At 45.2% G+C, this 22,421-nt stretch overlaps 1 protein-coding gene across 3 annotated transcripts in view; it reads right to left on the bottom strand.

Moving 5' to 3' along the window:
- Window positions 1–22,421, bottom strand: part of LOC129385712 (uncharacterized) — a 117,256-nt gene that overhangs the window by 89,841 nt on the left and 4,994 nt on the right. Inside the window, exons 2-3 of one of the 3 annotated variants that reach the window (XM_055072702.1) lie at window positions 19,283–19,412; window positions 7,755–7,858 (exon numbers count right to left, since the gene is read on the bottom strand). In XM_055072702.1, coding sequence (XP_054928677.1) covers window positions 7,755–7,858; window positions 19,283–19,378 — 200 coding nt within the window. In that variant the 5' untranslated portion in view covers window positions 19,379–19,412. The remainder of the gene's footprint in view (window positions 1–7,754; window positions 7,859–19,282; window positions 19,413–22,421) is intronic. The other 2 variants (XM_055072704.1, XM_055072703.1) reach the window with 2 other exon arrangements.

Here is a 22,421-nt window from a genome sequence, read left to right as displayed (position 1 = left end):
GTTGCATTGAACTTGGTTTCTTTGTTTTTTTGTCCCATTTATAATAACCATGCTATGTATGTTATAATAAGTAAGTATGTTATGTTTGTTGCCACAGCACGATGCTTTTTGAGAGGGGAGCATTTACACTTTGGCTTGTTTATCATTCTTGGGTGACCGCTTTTCACGGGCTAGAAAATGCTAGAAAATGGAGAACGTTATCTGTCAGGGCAGGACGCGGCTGCATGTTGGGAAGTTTCTCGTGTGTTATCAATGTCTCTATCCGTTGTTTGTTGTCACCAAAACCTGTACAATATCATTGTATGAGCGACGGGAACTGTATAGCACTCGCTGGAAGACACGCGGGTACCAGCGATTACTCTCGAAGCTTCGATGACTCATGCATAAAAGCTGGTGCGCTTGACCCTCAATCAGATTTCGACGATCGCTGATTGTGTTCGGCACTGTCATTGTGCTTTGAGTGTCTCTTGCTTTTGTGGACGTAACTTCGTTCAATAAAACAATAAACTTCTGCCATTCAGTTTTCACGCTGAGTCCTTTATAGTCAGACTATGTTCGTGCTGGTTGACGTAAGACTGGTGATGGCACATTCGTGCAAAGTGCGACACGTCTGGGGCATCATTTAGGTACTGTCTACCACTGATGTCGCACTGGCCCATACCCATTCTGGAATAATTGCCTTGAACGGCCCCTTTCTATGTAACACATGTAGAATGGCAAAAAAAAAAACCCTTCAAAAGTTATCCATGCCCAAAATGTAAATCAGTATGTTAGGGAGTGGGTGTGTTATAAATATTTATAAACTGATATGATGTTGCAAGTTTATGAAATGTAATGGAACATGCTCATTGTACAGGATTGTCTAAAACGAATCCGCGGATGCTTATTGCGTAAGTCAAAGAGACTAAGGTATATCCCAGAATGTGGTGAATATAGTTCACCATGCAATGAACACATTGGTGTAGTTTACGAGTGTCCAATAGCCGCCAAGCAATGTCCAGGTTTATACAGGAAGCGAAGAAATAAGTATTTATAATATTATCTGCGTACCTGTTCACCGACGACAGGCTCATATACGCCCCTTCCATGGTAGCCTAATATATTCTTCTTATATATATCCGCAAACATATCTGCCCAAACCGCGGCTGTCCCAAAAACACCTAGCACGCAGCAAGCAGGTAGCCATGCGAAACACTAGAATGTATAAAAAAAATCACTTTCTAAAGAAAGGCCATGACATTCTGCCGTTTTGAAGGTGTAAAGTGTATTGTATTGTATTGTATTGGGTTTTATGGCGCATAAGCAACTGAGGCTATCATGCGCCAAACACATGGTATAATTTATTTCTAAAATTGGGTATCCTCAGCGAAAGTCCTTGTCCGGACAAGGACTCTGAGGAGCCCAACAGACCAAATGAAGACCTCAGCCTTCTTCTCAGGACTGAGAAAATGGGTGAGGTGCATCATAAGATGCGTGAAAAAACTAGGTAATAATTTTTAGAATTAGTAGTTCTGTGATATATTATATTTCGTTTAGGATCGCTGCGTCTTTCAAAAAACTAAAAAGAGATGAAGTTCCTACAAGTGGGCTATCTCCTAAAAGCAGACTGGGATGAAAGGGAATGCATTCATTGTAAAATACAGTAAAATATCTTTTCCTTAGCCGTTCGAGTTGTGTGCACGAGAATAAAATGTGATTTACAGTGAGTTCATCTCCACATTTCTCACATAAGGGTTTCTCTTGTTTTGTCAGTAGAAAGTTATGTGTTAGGTGTGTGTGTCCGATGCGCAGGCGGCATAAAATTACTTCTATAAAACGTTCCTGATGCCTGCATGATCGCCATTCTCCTAGAATAGGTTTTACTAAATGTAGTTTGTTATTTTCTTCGCTATTCCATGTACACTGCCATTTTTCTTTCAGCTTGTTTTTCACTAACTTCATGCAATCTGTATAGGGTATATTTACAGTACTGACATCCTTATGGTAGGCTTGAGCGGCGCACGCGTCAGCTCTCTCGTTGCCTCTAATTCCGTGATGGCTTGGTATCCAACAGAGCTTAATTTCGTGTCCTTGTGTTTGAGCGGTTATTATGTTATGAATTATACTTCCTATTAAAGGTTCCCTTACGTTTCTGGCTTTCAGTGCTGTTATTGCACTCAGCGAGTCCGTGTATATAATGCTGTTTTGAATGTTCATCTCGACTATTTTTGATACAGCCACCGAAATGGCATGACATTCGGCTGAGAAAATTGACGTGCACTGAGGCAACCTGACTACCTTTTCCCATTTATCTTGCACTACAGCACTTCCGACGTAAAGTGATGTTTTAGAACCGTCAGTATAAAATACTGTGTGTCCTTTGTACTTTTCGTCTAGCGCCAAAAATTCTTGTATTATATGTTCACGTGGAGTTTGCTTTTTATGAAAATGTGTCAGTGTGTAGTCACCTACACTGGGAAAGGTGTGCCAAGGTGGTAGTGGTTCGGGTCTCTGGGCAACATCAGGCAGTGTGTCTAGAATACCTAATTCCTGGCAAATTTCTTCAAATCTGAGAATAAGGGGTCTCGTCGCATTCGGTTTGTTGTTAAAAAGCTGCTTAGACGGGCACTTCGTAACTATGGAGTAGCAGAGATGTTTTGGTAGTGAACGGGTTTTTAGGACATATGTGCATGTGAGCATGGCTCTTCTATCTGCGAGGGCTGGTTCGTTACATTCGACATATAGGCTATTTATGGGTGATGTCCTGTATGCCCCACTTGCAAGGCGCAGACCTGAGTTATGAACTGGATCTAATTGCTTCAGGTAGGACTGTCGAGCTGAGTTGTATACTATGCAACCATAATCGAGGCAAGAGCGAACTATACTGCGGTAGATGCGTAAAAGGCAGGTCCTATCAGCCCCCCAGCGTTTATGTGAAAGCACTTTTAATATGTTTAATGATTGGGAGGTTTTCTTCTTCAGGTTCTTTATGTGTGGCAAGAAGGTCAGTTTTCTGTCAAAAGTTATGCCCAGAAATTTGTGTTCATTTTTTACCGGCAATTCTGCTTCGTTCAGGTGTAGTATAGGATCTGTCTGTAGGCCACGTTTTAGTGAGAAAAGGATGGCCACTGTTTTCTGTGGGGAGAACCGGAAACCATTTTGGTCAGCCCACTTTGAAAGTTTATTTATTGTTAACTGCACTTGTCTTTCGCATGTTGCTATGTTTGAGGACGTGCAAGCTATCTGAAGATCGTCGACATAGATTGAATACATAATTGACCTTGGAATTATTTTACCGATCGAATTCATTTTAACAACAAAGAGGGTCGTGCTTAAAACACTCCCTTGGGGCACTCCATTTTCTTGAATGAAAATTCTCGACAGGGTTGAACCGAGGCGTACATGGAATGAACGGTTTGACAGGAAGTCTTTTAGGCAGTTCAGCATCCTGCCCCGAATACCAAGTTCAGCCAAATCGTGAAGAATTCCGTACCTCCAGGTTGTGTCATAAGCTTTCTCTAGATCGAAAAATACAGCAAGACATTGTTGTTTGTGTATAAAGGCTTCACGAATAGTATTTTCAAGACGAACCAGGTGGTCTGTTGTGGAGCATGCCTTTTTGAAACCGCACTGATGGACATCGAGTAGCTCACGGGCTTCTAGCACAAAGGTTAATCTCATATTCACGATACTTTCAAAGGATTTTGCGAGGCAGCTGGTGAGCGCTATGGGCCTGTAACTACTGGGAGAGGTTGGTGGTTTTTCGGACTTTAAAAATGGAACGATGATGGCCTTCTTCCAGGCTTCGGGTAGTTTACCCGATACCCAAACCTTATTAAAAAAACTTAAGAGTGCCTCTACGGCAGGTTCAGAGAGGTGGGACAGCATTTGATAGTGTATTCCGTCAGGGCCGGGTGCAGTCTCTTTACCAGCGGATAAGACTGTGTTGATTTCTTGAACTGTGAATAATTTATTATATGGTTCATTTGTATATCCACTTGTAGGGAGTCTTTGTTTCTCGGCTCTGTTTTTGTACGTAAGAAATGATTCTGTGTAGTTTGATGAGCTGGTAACTGCCGAAAAATATTCACCTAAAATGTCTGCCTGTTCTTCGATATTTGTCTGTGCACCAGGGGCTGTTAGAAGGGGAAGTGTGAAAGGGGAGTATTTACCATCTAGCTTACGTACCTTCTCCCACATTTCTTTTGATGTGGTTGAGCTATTTATGGAAGTCACGTAATTTTGCCACGAAGTCTTTTCGGTTCTACGGCGGATATATCGGGCTTGTGCTCTTGCCTTCTTAAAGTCTATGAGATTTTTCTGCGTGGGGTACCTACGAAAGTTTCCCCATGCTTTGTTCTGTTTCTTTTTTGCTAACCTACATTCTTTTGTATACGAGGTTTTGTGGTTTTGTTTCACCACTCCAGAAGATTGAGGTATGGCCAGGAGCGCGGCAGAAATAATGCAGTTTGTGACAGTTTCGTTAAGTTCATCTATAGCTAAATGATGTGGATCTATTTTTTTCTAAGCTGGCACTTTCTCGAAACAGCGCCCAGTCGGCCAAATGGAGCATCCAGCGTCGTGGTTTTGTAGGAATGATTGGCGGAGATGATGTTAGGTTGATAAAAACAGGTAAATGATCGCTACCATACGGGTTGTCCAAGACATCCCATTTAAAAGCATTAAAAACAGAAGGCGATGTAAGAGACAAATCTATGCAGCTCCATTTTCCGGAGCTTGGAGAGCAGTATGTGTGTTTGCCCCTGTTGAGCAGGCATATATTATTGCAGAGAATAAAATCTTCTAAAATACGGCCTCTAGTGTCCGTTTGTTCGCTTCCCCACAAATTGGAGTGAGCATTAAAATCGCCGACTAACAGATATGGCTCTGGTAATTGTTTTAAAAGGTCTTCTAAGTCATGGAGCGTTACTACCAGGTTTGGTTGGATATATACGGAGCATATTGTAATTGTTTTAAAGTGTACTACAGATACTGCAACGGCTTCAAGTGCAGTCTGAAGCTTGACTTCACGAGTAGCCACACTACTTTGAACAACTATGGCAGTACCTCCAGAGAGCCTATTTGCTTGCTCTCGGTCGTGACGAAAGACTTTGTATTTACTTAAAATATTTTTATGTTTTGATCCCAAGTTTGTCTCCTGGAGACACAAAACAACCGGGGAATATACAGCAAGGATATCTTTTATGTCGCCGTAGTTTTTTAATATGCCTCGACAGTTCCAGTGAATTAGGAACGCCATACCTAATAAATTTGACGAAAGTATTTCAAAAACCTATGCTACCGGTTTTGTGGGGCCCGTTATTGGAGTTTTTCCTCCCTTTTTGTGATCAAGGGAGTTGCGCCGCCGCTGCTGCGGAGGCGGGCTACTGCTTATATCCATCGCCTCCAGCGAGGTGATGGGTTTCCGCGGGGAACCCGCGGGGGTACGGATTTGTGGCTTCTCCCTATGGGGGGAAGCCCTGCGGCCTACCGGCTCAGGGGCCAGCGAGCCTTTTCTCTGTGATAGTATGGCAGCCTTGGCTGCACCTGTCAGAGTTGTGGATGGCCCTGCCTGGGCAGTGGCCTGAAGTTGGAGTGGTGTGTCGCCACTCCCACTAACTTTGGTTGTGCCAGAGGCCGCCGTCAGGTGAACCTCCGGGATGTCAATGGTGCCGACACCGGAGTGCCGTTCGGGTGGGGGACGGGGCAGGCACACATCAACAATGGTGTACTGTGTGCCCACTGTCACCAGACGCCGCTCGGCCCCCCGGCGCACGGCGTCAACATATGACCTGGATGTCTCTTGACTGAACTTCTTCCTTGCCTCAGGGTAAGATATGTTTTCTCGTACTTTCAGATTGATTATTTGTTTTTCTTTTTTGAATACTTCACAGGTTCGTGAGTACGCTGCACGTGGACCGTTGCAATTTGCACACTTTGTTTCACTTGCTTGGCAGTTGTCATTATTGTGTTCGGTTTCGGCGCATTTCGCACAGGTCTCCTTGCCTCTACATGTGTTGCTGCCATGGCCATACCTTTGGCATTCGAAACATCTCCTAGGGTTAGGGATGTATGGGCGCACTGGGCACCTGATGAATGCAACCCGGACAGACTCGGGCAAGCGAGTGCTGCCGAATGTTAGCACGATGTGAGGTGTTGTTTTTTCTTCGCCATTGCGCTTTATATTTATGCGGCGCAGGGACGTTACTCCTTGGTCTCGCAAATTCTCGAGGAGCTCATTTTCGTTTTCTGTCATTAGCAGCCGCTCAGAAATTACTCCCTGAACGCTGTTCAGGCTTCTGTGAGGTGTTACAGTAATGTTAAGGTCAGCAAGCTTCTTTTGTGCGATTAACGCATCACTCTGCTTTTTGGATTTGACTTCTACAAGCAGATCTCCTGAGGACAGTTTTTTTGCTTCATATTCTTCGCCTATGTTAGCTACTAGCCACTTTTGTAGTACAAACACTGATAGAGTGGCCACTGGAACCTTTTGCTCAACAGCGTGAACTACCAGGAACTGTAGAAAATTTTCTGCACATTTCTGAGTTGGAACTTTGATTCCTTCGGTGCGGTACCGTTCCCGGTTCCGATCATTTTTTTTTAGAGGGGGAAATTGAGAATCCATGCGGCATGTATGGATTAAGGGTTCCTACTGTGTCACCTGTGTTTCACCCTTATAGACACAAGAAGGTCCCGGAGCCCCCCACCTGGTAAACAGGTGGTCAAGCCCGTCGGCCTGGGCTTGACCATGGCCCCGACCGCCACCGTTCATGGTTTCTACCCTTCACCTTACAACCTCTCGCCACGGTGCGGATTACAGCTTCGGTATGGGGGCTAAGGGTCCGTGGTGGCGCCAAGCACCATCACCTTGAGTCTCAAGGTGCCCTTGCGGGGGTGTAAAGTGTAGACTTGGAACTTTTGATGAGGGTATTGGCTGTACTAATAAAAAGTTGAAATGGCTGGGAGCCCTATTCTTGGTTGCCAATAAGTGCTGTATGAATAATCAACTGAATCCAGTGAAAGGTTGTAATTCTCGGAACAATCTCATCGCTAATATTATTGTTGCCTTGTTATGCACTCAATTTATCATTCTGCTGAAAAGCCAGGATAAGGCAAGATGAGTTGGGCAAATTGTGACATCGCGAAAATAGGTAACCACTCAATTTACTCATTTTACAGCGTCCTCCCAGTGTGCTTGGTGGCGTGAACCAACATACTGGTATGTTAGGTGCAGTACTGGTGTCCTTGCGTCTAAGACATGACGCCGTCACCTTCCTGGTGTAGTTTCACAGCGAGGCAATATTGGAGTACAAATGCATATGTTTGTTTTCACAGACCGATTTATGCGCTCTCCGCAAGGCAAAAGCGCAGGCCTAAACACAATTGTCCAATATTTGTAAAATGAGGACTCTATAATGTGTACATAGTGACATTATGGGCCGAATAGTACCGCTGTAATAATAGTTGCGCTCTAGCTGCGAAACACACGGTTTATAATTCAATACAAGGGCAAGCAAGTACGGGCACGTTGTTGACCTTTCGGTAATACAGCAGACTGATCAGCATTCAGACAATGTTCATGTTAGAAATATCAAGAATAATAGTTTTTTTGCCTCCTTAACGGCATTCGTTGCCTGAGAAGGCTTATGTGGGCAGATTATGACTATATTTCCTAAATATAAACAACTACTAATGAGGCGTTTCTACAAATCAGTTCGGTTTTGCCCTTTATCGTGTGCAATACACAAATATGTGCAGCCTTGTATTATACTCACGGATCCATAGCGTAAAAAAACACTCGAAATGTCCAGCCATGGTACAAGGGGGGTCTCAACGTGTCGTGTATATATGCGGCGTTGTCTGCGAGCTTCCAGCCATACTACAGAAAAAAGAGGCAGAGATTGTGCAGAATTAGAATCACGAGGTATTTCAAGAGCTGCAGATGGCGCAAGTGGTGCACAGGAACGGATGCAACATATATTTGCGCTAATGTAGCTGGTACGCTCACATATAGATGGAGCAGATGTGTGGGTCATTTACTATTTATTTTCATCTCTGTTCTGCGGGCTTGTTCAATTGATAGAGCGTGTACCACACTGAGTGGGTCTAAGTCGTTTACGTGCAAATGAGTTCAACACGTTGACTTCTATTGCTAGCTCCTGGAAATCGCGTATAACGACGACGCTTGTGTTAGAATGAGGAGAGCCTTAGGTAGAACATGGGTAACGAGAACGGCGTGACGACAGTTGCATGAAAGTTACAATGCTGATGTGCTGACAATGCCAAAATATAAGATGGTGATGAAGACGGTGACCTAATAACGATGGCAGAACAAGGACAGGATTATGACGAACCTTCGGAGACATTGGCGAAGCGTTCACTTGCTTTACACATTTATTAGAGCATACCATCCATGTTATGTCAGCAGTGTCAAGCAAATGGTGTTACAAAAACTAGTCTTTTCAACAGCGCTGCACTAACACTGACTCATGTTTGCCAATGTGCTGTACGTGTGCTCTTTCTGTCTCTGGCAAATGCACGCGGGAAACTCATGGTTTAAATAATATGCTTCTCACAGTAATGCTGACGGAGTCTGATTGCGCTCATACAAAAAAACGCTTTAGGAAGCTGTTTTGTGGGACGAAACATGGAACAAGCGGAAACAAATTCATTACACAACTTCCGAGGAACCAGGGTACACCAGACGCTTTGAATGTACATCAAATATTTACTGCGGAACCTAATTATTCCTGTCCCTAGTACAACGGGCAGCATGTTCCAGTGAAAACGCCGCCACCTGCGACGCACGTGCGAAGTGGCCCGATGTCGAGTAAGCGGGGCTCGAGTGCAGCTACGATGACTTTGGAAGCAACATCGCCGAATGCATCTGAGTGGAAAACGGACTCTGAGCATGATTGAAAGTATTACCAAGAATAATGGAATTCCAGATCAGCCATTTTGGCAACCACGGGCCGTTCGACTCCAACGAGCGTCACAGCACACAGCCAACTACAACTAGAAGACGTGGGCTGCTAACACTTCGCCACAGGAAAGCAAGAAAAACAGAAGAGGAAGAAAAGGAAGGAATCGGGCCACGTGAGCGGAGAGCATCGAGGCGAGCATCAGACCGCTGCATCCAGTCCCTTGTAAGAAATCAATCTACGAGAAGCCGCCACCTCTATCTAAATAAAAAAACTTTAAACTGACTCTCAGATGGCACAAAGGACTCATCATACGGCATTTTACGTGCCCCCTATTAGCCGAAACAGTTCCCGAAGTGAGTGGAGGGTAGGTCAGTGGTGAAAATTTTCTGTTAAACGGAAAACCAGTACTTATTATCTTCATTGTATCGACACTAGAACATAAAGCGGTGGTATAGGTCAGTAACTTAACCTCAATCCGTCTCAACGGCAAAGTGCACTATTTAAACGCTGATCTAGCAACCTTAGGAGTAACACTCAAATGAGCTATACATGGCCTTGAGTGGAATAATGAAAAAACCACTTAAGAACATGAAATCAAACAGTACATATCATATAAGCAATAATGCTCGGGGAATTGGAGACATATTTTAGCACCTCCTACGGTAAAATCCTTCCCATGGAAGTGTATTGTGAGGAGATGGAGGTCACATGTTTCTTAAACAAAAATATAATCCAAACGTGTATAATGTTTAGCTAAAATAGGGCATAGGACCGATGTCTGCCCGAACCCCAGCCTTCCTGCATTTCACAAATGCAGGATACAAGGTCTAAATCCCAAGCATGAATGCCCCTCAAAATACGCATCATGCGTTGGATAACATCTAACAGGACCAAAGAATGCCATGAACGACTAAACCACACCACCAATAATAAGGACACTCAAAAACCCGGTTCCCCAAAACGGCGCCGAGACTCAGAAGGTTCGTTAAAAGATGACGCTGAATAATAGGAATATATGCAGCCAAGACGACCAACAAAAGCACAAAGAACGAGCTCCCTTTCGCTGTTGCGAGCTCCCATTCGCTGTTACGAGCTCCCTTTTGCATGAGCCAGATCCCAACAATTAGACAAACAATTCGGCAATAACACCTATACAATATACACGCGCACACACCACACGACATTGGGAGACACGTTATTGTGGATCCTTTGAGGCCTGCAAACCCAAGATCCGTAACTACTTTCTGCAGTAGAAAGTACTGGTCTACTGTACTGGTTAACTGGTTAGTACTGTTTACTGGAAAATACTGGTTAACTACTGGTCTGCAGCAGCACAGCGGAGGCGGCTTCAGTAGGTGTGGCGGTAAGGACACAGACTCCCAGGCGACCTGCCGACTCTTTCTCCACGAAAGAATTTGAAGAATTGCTCTTTATGGACCTTCGACTAAGACAAGAACATCACAATAGATGGTGTATGGGACATGCTCCTGTCACCAGTAACACAGGGGCAGACGATCTTGCTCGCGAGAGTTCAATCCGAGCAAGGAACAACACCCTGAACGAAAACAACAATGAAATATAGTATGCGAGGTCTTAGAACAGCAACGCCGTGCATACCAAGAACTCGCAGCGCAAAATCCGTAATTAACAGTGGAGGGGACTCAGCTTTACTGCAAAATCTAGACAAGCACATGTCACATCTGGGAGGTGGCTTACCATCTGGCCAACTATATGTGCCAAAAAGTTGCCTTTGTGCCGGGGGGCGCTAAATTTGCCCCATGTGACATGGGCGTGCAACTAACAGCCCTAAAATTCAAATTGATACCAATAAACAAAAAAGAAATCCTATATGGAACACAGGGCAGCCACCCTCACCCATACTGACCTGGAAACTCAATTGACTGTGCTCTACCAGCCCCGGTGCGTGGCTGTGCCTACAGGAGAAGCCACCCTCCGGCAAAAGTGATACTAAAATTTTTAAACAATAACTTTATTTCTCTCTATATTTCTCTCGAGCAGCTACTTCACTTCTTTGCTCGAGCGTGATGGGCAGCGACCAAGAAGGATGGCCCTGAGGGGAGATGACATCACTGACAGGCACTTCGAGCAAAAATATTGGTCTTCAGATTGATCCTAGGAATGCTTGCAGAGAAGCCAGGAAACTTTCGATTGAGATAAAAACAGTGCAATCATTTATTAGCCGAAGCACCAGAGCAGTATCTGTACATTCCTCCAGAACGTTAGAGAGAATGATTCAACTTATTCCTGTGAACAACGTCGCCTGTTTTATGTGCGTCTCCTGAGGCACTATGGCGTAAAGATATTCCAATCCAGTTTTATTCTATTTCTGCCACTAGCTATCCACAATTGGCTCCTCTCGCCTTGCTTGGCAGTCTTGCGACGCCTTGAAAGCAGGGACAACTCCCCATCTGATATGGCGCGAGCAGGCTGGGTACGCATAATTAGGCCAAACAAAAGAAAAATCATCACTTTCGATGCTACGCCTTTTCGCCATAAACTCTACGCTAGTGGTCAAGGTTCATCAGGTTGCGCTAACTTCGCTTGCCTGACACGCGACGTCACACTATCGCAAGAACTCACCACAACAACGTAACGTGTACGCACTAACGGTGCTGTACTATCGGGAATTTTTTTTGCGATGTAGCTTGTACGTACATATATGTCTCATGATGGTTGATAATGGTTCGACGCAGATGGATAAGGTGCAAATAGCGACAAGCGTTTACAGTGATCGAACTAAATCTGATAATGTTAGCAAGCACAGATAACGGTTGTTAAGAATCCGATCAAGTTCGATAAGGTTGATAAGGAGCGATAAGGGTTGGTAAGGATCGCATCAAGTCCGTAAAGGCTGATACAAACCGATAACGTTTGACACGAGCCCGATCTTGTCCCGTAAGGTTGATAACGACTGCTAAGGGTTGACAAGCTTTATACTGGTTTATTCAAGTTTCATAACATTCTTAATTACACTGTGCGGCATGGATATGAGCAAGTGGCGCAATGTTTGCCCATACTTAGATCCAGAACAGTTTGCGCGTGTATTATTTTCGAGTAATTTGACTTCGAACGACGATGTCCAATACCCATGTGAAAATGCATCTTTTGTTCATGTTACTTTACGATTGCGATATTTTCTTTCTAGTGAAATAAAAGTGATGCGTCAAAGCTCAATGGCTTTCTCAGAGCTTCAACACTGTAGCCTTGTTTGTTGCACCACGGGTATCACAAACTTGTCTTCCTTGTATTTGCCTTTAGCAAATGTGCATTCTTATTCCGAAGAAGATATGCTTTGAAAATTTTAAGGTATTCGCAAGTTGGGTTCGCATGTTGGTAATACACGGCAAGATCGAGCTATTAGTCCTTTCGGAAGTAGAACCATCAGTCCCTTTGTGGCCTGCGTAAGACAAGGAAAACAGCAATATTTGGAAAACAAGAGACAAGAGAGACCGCAAGCTCCCGCGTGTCGATCGTATTGCATCAAGGAATCTGTAAAATCGGGAGTTTCATGTTAAGGCTGTTTGGAGCGCTAACTTCATGCCGCACAAAACCTAATGAGGGTGCTGCGCCGTGTTCCCTTCTAATCTTTTGAAATAACGTGAGTGTACGGTTGGTCCTCGTACAAGGAAATCCTCTTTTTTCTGCGGCGCTCCGTGCCTGCGACCGTGGGCTTTACTTCGTGGGCCCCGCGTTCTGGCTGCCCTATCGAGGGAACACGACAGCTTGGAAATACAACTACTGGTGACGAGGTAGACTTTTCTGCAACTACTTGCCCTTCCTCCTGTTTCTGTTTTAGTCTTCTACCCGCATTGAGACAACGCTGTCTGCGCTTGCTACTCCTCGTTTGTTCGCCTCACCAAGCCTGGCGCTCACTCCCCCTCCGCCGCCATTTAATTTTGTTGCGGGTCCACCTAGCGTATCTTGGGTGACTTGGGTCCACCTAGCGTATCTTGGGTCGTTCCACACTTTTCTATAGGCGGCCGGAGGTGAGGTTTTAGCGGAGTGGGGGAAGAACGGCGTTTTGCAGTCGAACTTGGCCTTCCAGGGGGAGGGTATGTTCTACGACTTAACGTCGGAAGTGAACCCCGCCACTATACAGTTCCAGGATATCATCTGAAGAGTAGATAAGCACTACGAACAGAGCAGCAACAACCTCTTCCACTGAAATATTTTGAGAGAAAAAATGCAGCAACCACGAGAGTACTTCCAAGAGAAGACTCGCATATGCTGACTTGTAGAATCGGCTTTTGCAAGGAGCATTTTCAAGCTTTCCCTTTGTATACTCTGAGCCTCGGACTCAAAAACAATTCGTAGTAAAAAGTATTACAAGCACGGCATTTATTTTTGGCGGTATTATACCGCAACACATGTGCAAGGATTACCGTACATGTCTCAGATGAATGCGCTTCCTTGAGAGCCTAGATGCCATTCAGGCTCTGGTAATCGCGTAGATGCACATTCAGTCAATAGTCACCCAGTTTCAGGTGCTTGGACTAATCCTGGTGTCTCTGCCGCACCACGCTACTAAGGAATTTTCGCTTCGGTTCTCAGGACACCTTGGACTTGGAAAGGGCTTGATTCATGACGATCGTCAGCGACCTTCAGTGCAGCCCATAGCAGCAACACTTCCTCATCTAGCCTTAGTGCTTCCCAGGCAAGATCGGCTGAACTGCGTCGACTGGAAACAGCTGACATCGTCAAACGTGCCTCCGTATATGAGTACATTTTTCCGCTCGTCGTGGTTCGGGAAAAGGACCATTCCACACGACTTTGCGTCAATCACCGGATACTCAAGAAGGCCATTTAGGACAACGCTTTTCCGCTACCCAGAGATTAACTGCTGCATCGATTTGCTGATGCCATGGCATTCAGTAAGTTGAACCTACATTCTTCATATCATCACCTGCTTTTATTGGAAAAAAGCCGAGAGCTTGCACCTTTTATTACTCAAGACGGTGTCTACCACTTTCAGCGCATGCGTTTCTGTTTGGTATCTGCCCCATCCGTTTTCCAACAGAGCATGTCATCTGTCTTGTAAGACTGTCTGGGTACACTATGGTATCTTAATGATGTCTTTGTTTCGGGTCACACTCAACGTGACAACGGTAGAAACTTACAAAGTGTTCTTTCTACCGTAAACAATGCACTTATGTAGTTGAACCGTAAGTGTGTGTTAAGTGAACCACAACAAACTTTCTTAAAAGAAAAAAATTTCTTTATGGGGCATTTCGCTGATGGACAACAAAATCAAGGCGATTGTTGAGGCACCGCAGCCAAGTGACCAGCAGGCGCTACATTCATTTCTGGGCCTCACGGGGCATTAGGCAAAATGTATCCCGCAATATGCCGACGTGCTACAACAAATAAGTAAACTTCTCGATGCAAGGACAAGCTTTTTCTGGGATCAAGATACTGCATACAGCTTCCAGTCTGTTAAGAAAGTCCTTGCTTCACGTCTTCTGTTGCGCATGTTTCAACCGCTCCTACTCCTTGCTGTGACAGTTGATGCTAACGTACGTTGGCTTGGGAGTCTTACTCAAGCAAAAATGCGCAAATAAGCTTTTTACATTAGCGTCTGCATCTCATAATCAAACCCCCGCACAGTGATGGTTCCCCATCGCGAACGTAAATCATGAATCTGCTTTTTGACTTGTGACAATCGGTATGTTCACTCTTAGGGTCGTCGGTTCAGGCTTCGCAGTGACGACCAAGCTCTTGTTGCATCACTGTCTTCCAAAGGTTCCTGAAAGCGCAATTTAACAAATTATCAATGGTGTGCTCGACTACTTTACTGCAATTTTGACATTGAGTATTGTAAGCGCGATCAAGGTATCGCAACTGATACACTGTTGAGCCTTCCTGTTCTTCCTGAATCTGAAGCAGTTGTAGATGAGGAGGTAGTCCCTTTGCTTTAAATATGCATTACCGCAGAAAAGTTCCAGACAGCTACGGTGGTTAATCCAGCTTTTCAGGCTTTATGGAATATAAAAGCAATCGTTTGAGAAAAGCTGCCCGTTTGCCGCCTGTATTACTAGCGACGTCATCTTTATAGTCCGCATTTTTCTACATGGATATTCTTTTTCTCAGAAGACAATGTATCGTTCCTACCAGCATTCTCGCGTCAGAAACTCGTGACCTTTACTCATGAAGATAATTTGGACATCACCAAAAGAAAACTCGGACTCAGAGGCATCTGCTTGCAGCCTCACAAAGATGCACAGGTTGACGAGCCTATGAGAAAGTGCTTTGTTTGTGGACAAGCAAATAAACCTGCTAAATAATATTTTGCTACACATGAACATGTGGAAAGGCCTCTTCCACCATGGCAAAAATAACCATAAACATAGCAGACGCTTTAGGTCCTGCTCAACCGTTTGCCCGTTTTGCGTCATTCATAACTGACTATCCTTTCATGTGGCGTGAGGTTTACTTCATGGCTTCCGTCACATCTGAAGCTATCATGAGCTATCTCATTTCTCCATTCAGTGGAGAAGGGAGTCCTGATGCCATCGTATCCGACAGTGGACCACAATTTGTTACTGCAGAGTTTGAAACCTTCCTAAAAGAATGAACGATCGAGCATTTCCTGTCTTCGCTTTACTACCCGCACGCAAGCGGACAGACCATGTCATCAAACCATGTCAGCCATGCCATGTTAGACGATGCCATCAAATAATTCTTACAGATTTCTCTGTTAGAATAAAGAGGCTTTAGCTTTGTAGGGTTACCATACCTGTCAACCTACAAGTTTTCTCCACATACGACTACATATCTTTCTGCGGCTTTGCTGCTCCATAGTCAACTCAGAACTCGTCTCGATATGGCAAACATCGTCCTAAGCAGTCCGGAACTTGCTTTTCGCTAGTTGTGCTAAGAAGTGCTTAGACATGTGCTACGAGAAGAGAAAAATGTCAAATCATACGTATATCCTCGTCGGGCAACAAAATAGCCTCAATTTCGTCACGCAGTTTCGTCCGATGATGTAACTGCCTAAATTCTGGTCCAAAATACTTAGATCCGTTCATTATTCGCAGGATAGGATCCTGTACTTCCCAGCTGGAAAATAATACTTCCAAACTGGTGAAATATGCGGCACGACAGCATCATTTTCAATGATTAGACAATGGGAATCATTGCAGGGACTACCCATCCCTTGATGATAGTTCCGAACCTTTTTCCGCAGTTTATATTGGTACAGGGTCTGCTAAACACACCCAATTTCAACCTCCTGCTTTATTCCCATGACCAGGTTCATACTCTGCTGAAGAATCTGCTGGGCTTCCGTCTATCACACTATCACAAAACAGGGTTTCTGAAAGAACTTAGAAAAGCAATACACAGAATTCCAGCTCACATCTAAGAGTAATGATTCGTCTAATCATACTCCACAACCAGAATTAGTTCTGGGTCTACACTAAATAGGCAACCCAAGGTACGGTTTAAGCATTACGTTTCATTATAGCTGTAGTGTCTTGGTTTGCTTGCAAATGTTCGTGTCACACCTTGCTATATTAAGCGTGTTTTTTAATCAACAAGATCCTATACAGTTCTGCAAGAAAAGCAGCACAGCAAATACTTTGGCGATATGAAATGTCATGCATCAGTCTTGCAGCATAAACGTGCAGTGCGCAAACCTCTAAGTAAACTAATGTAAATGAGCGCCATAGGAATGCGGCTCTTTACTCCCAAAGTGCCTGTTTCATTACACTTAAGCGAAATGTTATCCTTTAAAGGGGGGATTTTATTGAACATTCCAGCAGCATAAACGTGTAGTACGCACACTTCCGTGGCCACTACGCTCAAGGACCGTCATTTCGCGCCCGTGCTCAGAGCGAACGATCCGCTGATCTTTGTTATCCAAAGCGGATACAGGGATCTTCGCCATGCGACAACTACAAACCAACACATACCCCCATTTAAGCAGACTACACGCAATACACCCTACACTATATTCATACAAATGTCCCCTTTGTAATGATTACGCCTCCCTATATCACACCACATGGGCGTGCCCCAACGTGAAGGCGGCCCTGCAAATACCCAACCCCACACCCGAACAGTGGGAGGCCGTGCTGACTATTTCGGACCCTCGTAACCAGCAGCAACTGGTGCGGCGGGCCCGGGAAACAGCAAGAGCCGCAGGAGCCCTGGACTAAGGGCGCCTCCCGCACAAGCAGAACGACACCTGCTTGTCCTATCTTTTTAATAAATGTTTCTCCTCCTCCTCCTCCTCCTCCTCCTCCTCGCCTTTGTCTTAAAGTTCAGTGATCATACATTGTGTCATTTTTTTTATTGTTCTGTTCACAAAGAAAGTTGCTCTTTCCTCTTCGTTTCGTGAAGATGGGTAGACACATGTCTTAAGTTGGCCGCCCAACATTATGTGAACTTGTGTGCAAGTACATACCTTTGCTATATGTAAATAGTCTTATAGCTAATATCATAGTAGTCTATTCTTTTTACACAGTTTCTTTCATGCGTTCTCTTCAAATAAATGGCAAACCAAAGATGGACCTGTCTGTGATAGCGTAAATCTACGGTGCTCAGTGATTGAAACGCGATGCTCGGACAAGATGGCGGCCGGTACTTTCTTGCGGCACCGGTGGGTAGTGGTGACACTGGGATGATGCGTTTTTGTGAAATGAAAGTCAGAATCTTTTGAATGCATTGTGACTGTATTTGGCCTTCTCAGCAGTCACTGAGCGATCAGCGGTGGCGCAAAAAAGCGCCGGTCGCCATGCTGTCTGAGTATGGCCTTTCAATCGTTGGGCATTGTACATCTGCCAAAAAGAAAAAAAAAAGATGCTGTTTTAATGTTGCCCATAGTATACAACTTCGTCAAGGAGATGTGAGCGATAATGTAAGTTTTGACTTTTTTAAATCTATAAGGATGTTTCAAGTACACGAAACGCATTGAGGGTTAAGGTGTTTAATGTGCCGTATAGTCACATTTTCTTTTAAGGTTAACAAGTTACTGGTTGTAAAGGGCTTCATTTCTATTGTATTTGCTTTAAAATTATGCACTTACATTGTTCTCTTATGGTACGTGTCTTCTAACAAACGTTTAAAAGTGTGCATTTACCTTTTTCTGTAATGGTACGTCTCTTCTAACAAGCGGCATTCATTGTATAGAATATACAGGTTCTGCTTTTCACCTATAAGACATTGTGAGTCTCTAAGTACTCCAGTTTCATAAACAAGCCAACAAAGTCCAGTAGTTTGTTTCAGGGAGAGGTGACGTTAATAATTACGGGAAAGGTGATGTTACAACATTAGTTTCGGTTTGCGTTGACTGTTAGCGCCACGTCGCGGCCAACCTTGTAAGGGTACTGCTCTGTTCGCCTTCGCATTCTGAGAAATAGACGTGCATCTAGGATTCATCCCCGATCAAGGAAGTAGTATTTCTTTCTTTTGTGAGGGGGGGGGGGCGGTGTGCTTCGCGCCCCAGGCCGTTAGCCTTACTTCACGGGCTCTGCGTTCCGACCGCCCTGTCAAGGCTACACTACGACTTGAAAATACAGCAGAATTCCTGATCTCCACAACGCCCTCTCTTATTGTCTTCGTCAAAGATCACTTTAGCACTTTGTGTAGCATAAGCAGCGCCATTAAAATGATCTGCCAGAACCTCAATGCACCTGAGTAAAGCTGCATGTGATGTTCGTGTGACAATGCGTGCCAAATATGCCAACACGAAGTGTATGCTTCCAATTGCGCACTCTCATTAGCATTTATACTATGTTACTGTTTCTCTTTACTGTAAGTACAGCATGTGTTTTGTGTTCATGTCCATTTTGCAAGCCTTTTGGTATTTGCTATGCGAAATATATCGCTACAATGTTTTGTGGCAGTCGTATTAGTCAGTCAGTATTAGTGGAATGTATGTTTGGAAACATAGTCTTCGATACCCATTTTGTTGGCTGTAAAATAGGGCATGGAGTTCTTCATGCTCTTAGAGCTCTTAGCTGTGTCTCCTTTTTTCACATTGAAAGGAAAATAATGTTTACTGATTTGAGGAAGTGAGCATTACTGCGTAATGCGAAGCTGCTCAGGAGCCCGTACATTTTTTCTTACATCTTTTCTTTGTTTAACCGCGAGAGAAAGGATGACAAAGTGGGACTGAGAATGAGGCCTAACAAATCACATAGTCTGCCGGTCAAAAATGTTTTTTTTTTCTTTCACATATATCGCATATGCTTCATGAAGTGATCCGCTCGGGATGTCCGAAGTTGCAAGCATCGGAAACAACGAATAACGTAAAGGCAGGCAAAGCCCGTCGGTATTAGTTCTGGCGCTATAGCTCGCCATCACAGTGTAGGTACACAGCGAAACGAACATTAGAGTATAAAAAGAAAAATTCTTACGGGAAAAACACAATGATATCCGTATTTGCGATTAACGCCAAGGAAATAGCTGAGGAAGCCGGGTGACATAGGTTCATGTGGATCGTACGCCATCATGGGGGCCTTTAGTACTGGAACTTTGATGCTAGGTCTGCAAGAAGAAGGAACATCATGGAGCAGGCACAATTTTCGCGGAAATACGTAAAGACTGGAACCATGGCGCAAATGCAAATGAACGGACTGCAGCCTCATTATATGGTGACATACGTTTATAAAGAATCAAATGACTGACTCATCACCCTACCAACTGCAATCTTTAACGCTATTATGTCGATCGTAAGCCTCTCTTTCTATAGAATGCCACATTTGAGAAATTACCGACCCCTGTCAAAGCATTATGCACTATTCCATTTGCGCACACAACATATTTGCTGACGGCGCTATCAGCAACAAGTGGGTCAATATGCAGGAAAAGCAGGTGTGGTTCGGCAACGCGCAGAATCTACCTAAGCGTTCAGTTGGACCGGATCGGGGTGGCCGGATTGTTGTGAAGTTGGAGCAGGCAGCGAAGTCAAGGTAGATAGCGCTTTACTGTTTTAGCAATGTTCACCAACCACACTTCTTTCCGTCGCCTTCTGTCTGTGGATGCGCAATAACCACATTGCTGGAAGTTCAAAGTGAAAGTGCACTGGCCAACGCAGCCAATGCACCAAGTCCACTTCCACCGCTTATTGATAGCAGGAGGAAAGTGGCGGATCCATATCCTTGCACTTCCAGAGGCTTACGCTTTCTCTTTACACAACCCTGGAATAGCTGCCAAAACGTGCAATGACGCCGGGCGATTCAAAATGAGGAACAATGGTAGCGTTCATGTGATTCGAATTAAACCTGTCCGTCCGTCCGTCCGTCCGTCCGTCCGTCCGTCCGTCCGTCTGTCTGTCTGTCTGTCTGTCTGTCTGTCTGTCTGTCTGTCTGTCTGTCTGTCTGTCTGTCTGTCTGTCTGTCTGTCTGTCTGTCTGTCTGTCTGTCTGTCTGTCTGTCTGTCTGTCTGTCTGTCTGTCTGTCTGTCTGTCTGTCTGTCTGTCTGTCTGTCTGTCTGTCTGTCTGTCTGTCTGTCTGTCTGTCTGTCTGTCTGTCTGTCTGTCTGTCTGTCTGTCTGTCTGTCTGTCTGTCTGTCTGTCTGTCTGTCTGTCTGTCTGTCTGTCTGTCTGTCTGTCTGTCTGTCTGTCTGTCTGTCTGTCTGTCTGTCTGTCTGTCTGTCTGTCTGTCTGTCTGTCTGTCTGTCTGTCTGTCTGTCTGTCTGTCTGTCTGTCTGTCTGTCTGTCTGTCTGTCTGTCTGTCTGTCTGTCTGTCTGTCTGTCTGTCCGTCCGTCCGTCCGTCCGTCCGTCCGTCCGTCCGTCCGTCCGTCCGTCCGTCCGTCCGTCCGTCCGTCCGTCCGTCCGTCCGTCCGTCCGTCCGTCCGTCCGTCCGTCCGTCCGTCCGTCCGTCCGTCCGTCCGTCCGTCCGTCCGTCCGTCCGTCCGTCCGTCCGTCTGTCTGTCTGTCTGTCTGTCTGTCTGTCTGTCTGTCTGTCTGTCTGTCTGTCTGTCTGTCTGTCCGTCCGTCCGTCCGTCCGTCCGTCCGTCCGTCCGTCCGTCCGTCCGGTACTTGCCACTGGCAATTAGTCACTCTATAACGACGTAAACGTCCGTTATTTTCTCCGATGACTTAGGCAATCAAACCTGCGCCGTCCACGGCTCCCGTAGACGGCGCCGCGTGTGCAGTGCGAATAAGTGCGAAGACACGTGGCTTAGAAGCAAAGCAATGGGAGATACAGCCCGGCTTCATCTTTACCGGCCGATTTCGCGATTGGCAATTTGGAGACGCCAAGTATACCATTAGAACAAATTTAGAACGTGTACAATAGTGGGCGGCTTAAAAGTCACGTCACAAAGGTTTCTCAAGGGCAGCAACGTTACACATTAGTAGGCTACGCCACACATGCACTGGGTAAGTGCCTGTTTCCAGTGGACGCCTTTCGCGCAAATGCTTTAGCGAGCTGCGCCATCAATGCCCTTGGTTTGCGCCGCTTTTCGATAAACCTCTCCCCAATTTGGTTCACCGAGAATGTGTCTCTGTTTGTGGGTATGAGAGGGAACAATTAGACTTCGCACGCTTCAGCGCATCGAGAATGTATATGAGCAGTCTCTCGCCAACTTTTACTCACCGCCACTAGATGGCACAGCGTGTACATAAGAAAAAATATGTGAGAGGCGACCACAGCTGTACAATAATGCGTGTCTGAGCGCATTCGCCCTCCGCAGTGCAATTAGGAGACCTTGCACAGGCCTCGTAGAGGCGCAGCTAGCTGGTCCAGAGTGTTCACTGGGAAGACCGCGAGAGGAAACCCACTGGAGCGTTGGCCCCATAAATATGTCCTTTCGAAGTTAGCAATATGTGGTGTCAATTATTGCTTCAATTTGATGTGCATTATCGTTGACGGTCGTCCTGAGAGGGGTACCAAGATAGGTCATCAAGAGGCGGTCCATACCGAGTGGCCACAGTTTGGGCCAGGAGAGCTTCAGTGAAGAGTGGTACGTATCCATTGGGACGTACCCATTAACTCAAGTAAGTCTGACGGTTCGCATTGGGCCTATAGGTGGCCTCTATCACACAAATTTCTTTTGGGTCCTTGCTTTATTGCAAAGTGTGTAGCCTTGATTGTAAGTGCCGCTATCTAATTTATACAAGCCACTGGGCTAGACGTACTGCTCTAGAGATGCCACAACGTTAAGGCCCTGTATATGTGTGCCGCCTTTCCACATAATCACCATTATTCATAAGACTTTTCCTTCCCATTCATTTTCCACGGCTTAGAATAGCAGGCCAAGGCAAGCTATAGCTGAGGCCGACATTTCCTCTTTTATGTAAATAAATGATCACTCCCTGTCTCTTTTGAACGGGATTGCCTCAGCTCAGCAGCCCCCGATGCTCCACTCAACAGACCATGGACTACCAAGTGACCCAAGTTCGCGGAATTCGGTAAGAGACCCTCCGAGACCCAGGCAGAAAGAGATATGAACATCAGGAAGTTCTTGAAGCAAGCTCAGAATGCTAGTCGCAATAAAATTACATGCTACCCAATGAACAACAGCTCATGTGGGTTAGTGGAACAGACATT

The sequence above is a fragment of the Dermacentor andersoni genome, chromosome 7, assembly GCF_023375885.2.
Source record: "Dermacentor andersoni chromosome 7, qqDerAnde1_hic_scaffold, whole genome shotgun sequence".
In the NCBI taxonomy this organism is placed as follows: Eukaryota; Metazoa; Arthropoda; class Arachnida; order Ixodida; family Ixodidae; genus Dermacentor; species Dermacentor andersoni.
Note: the sequence above shows the minus strand (reverse complement) of the source record. Positions and strands in the feature narration are given on the sequence as shown.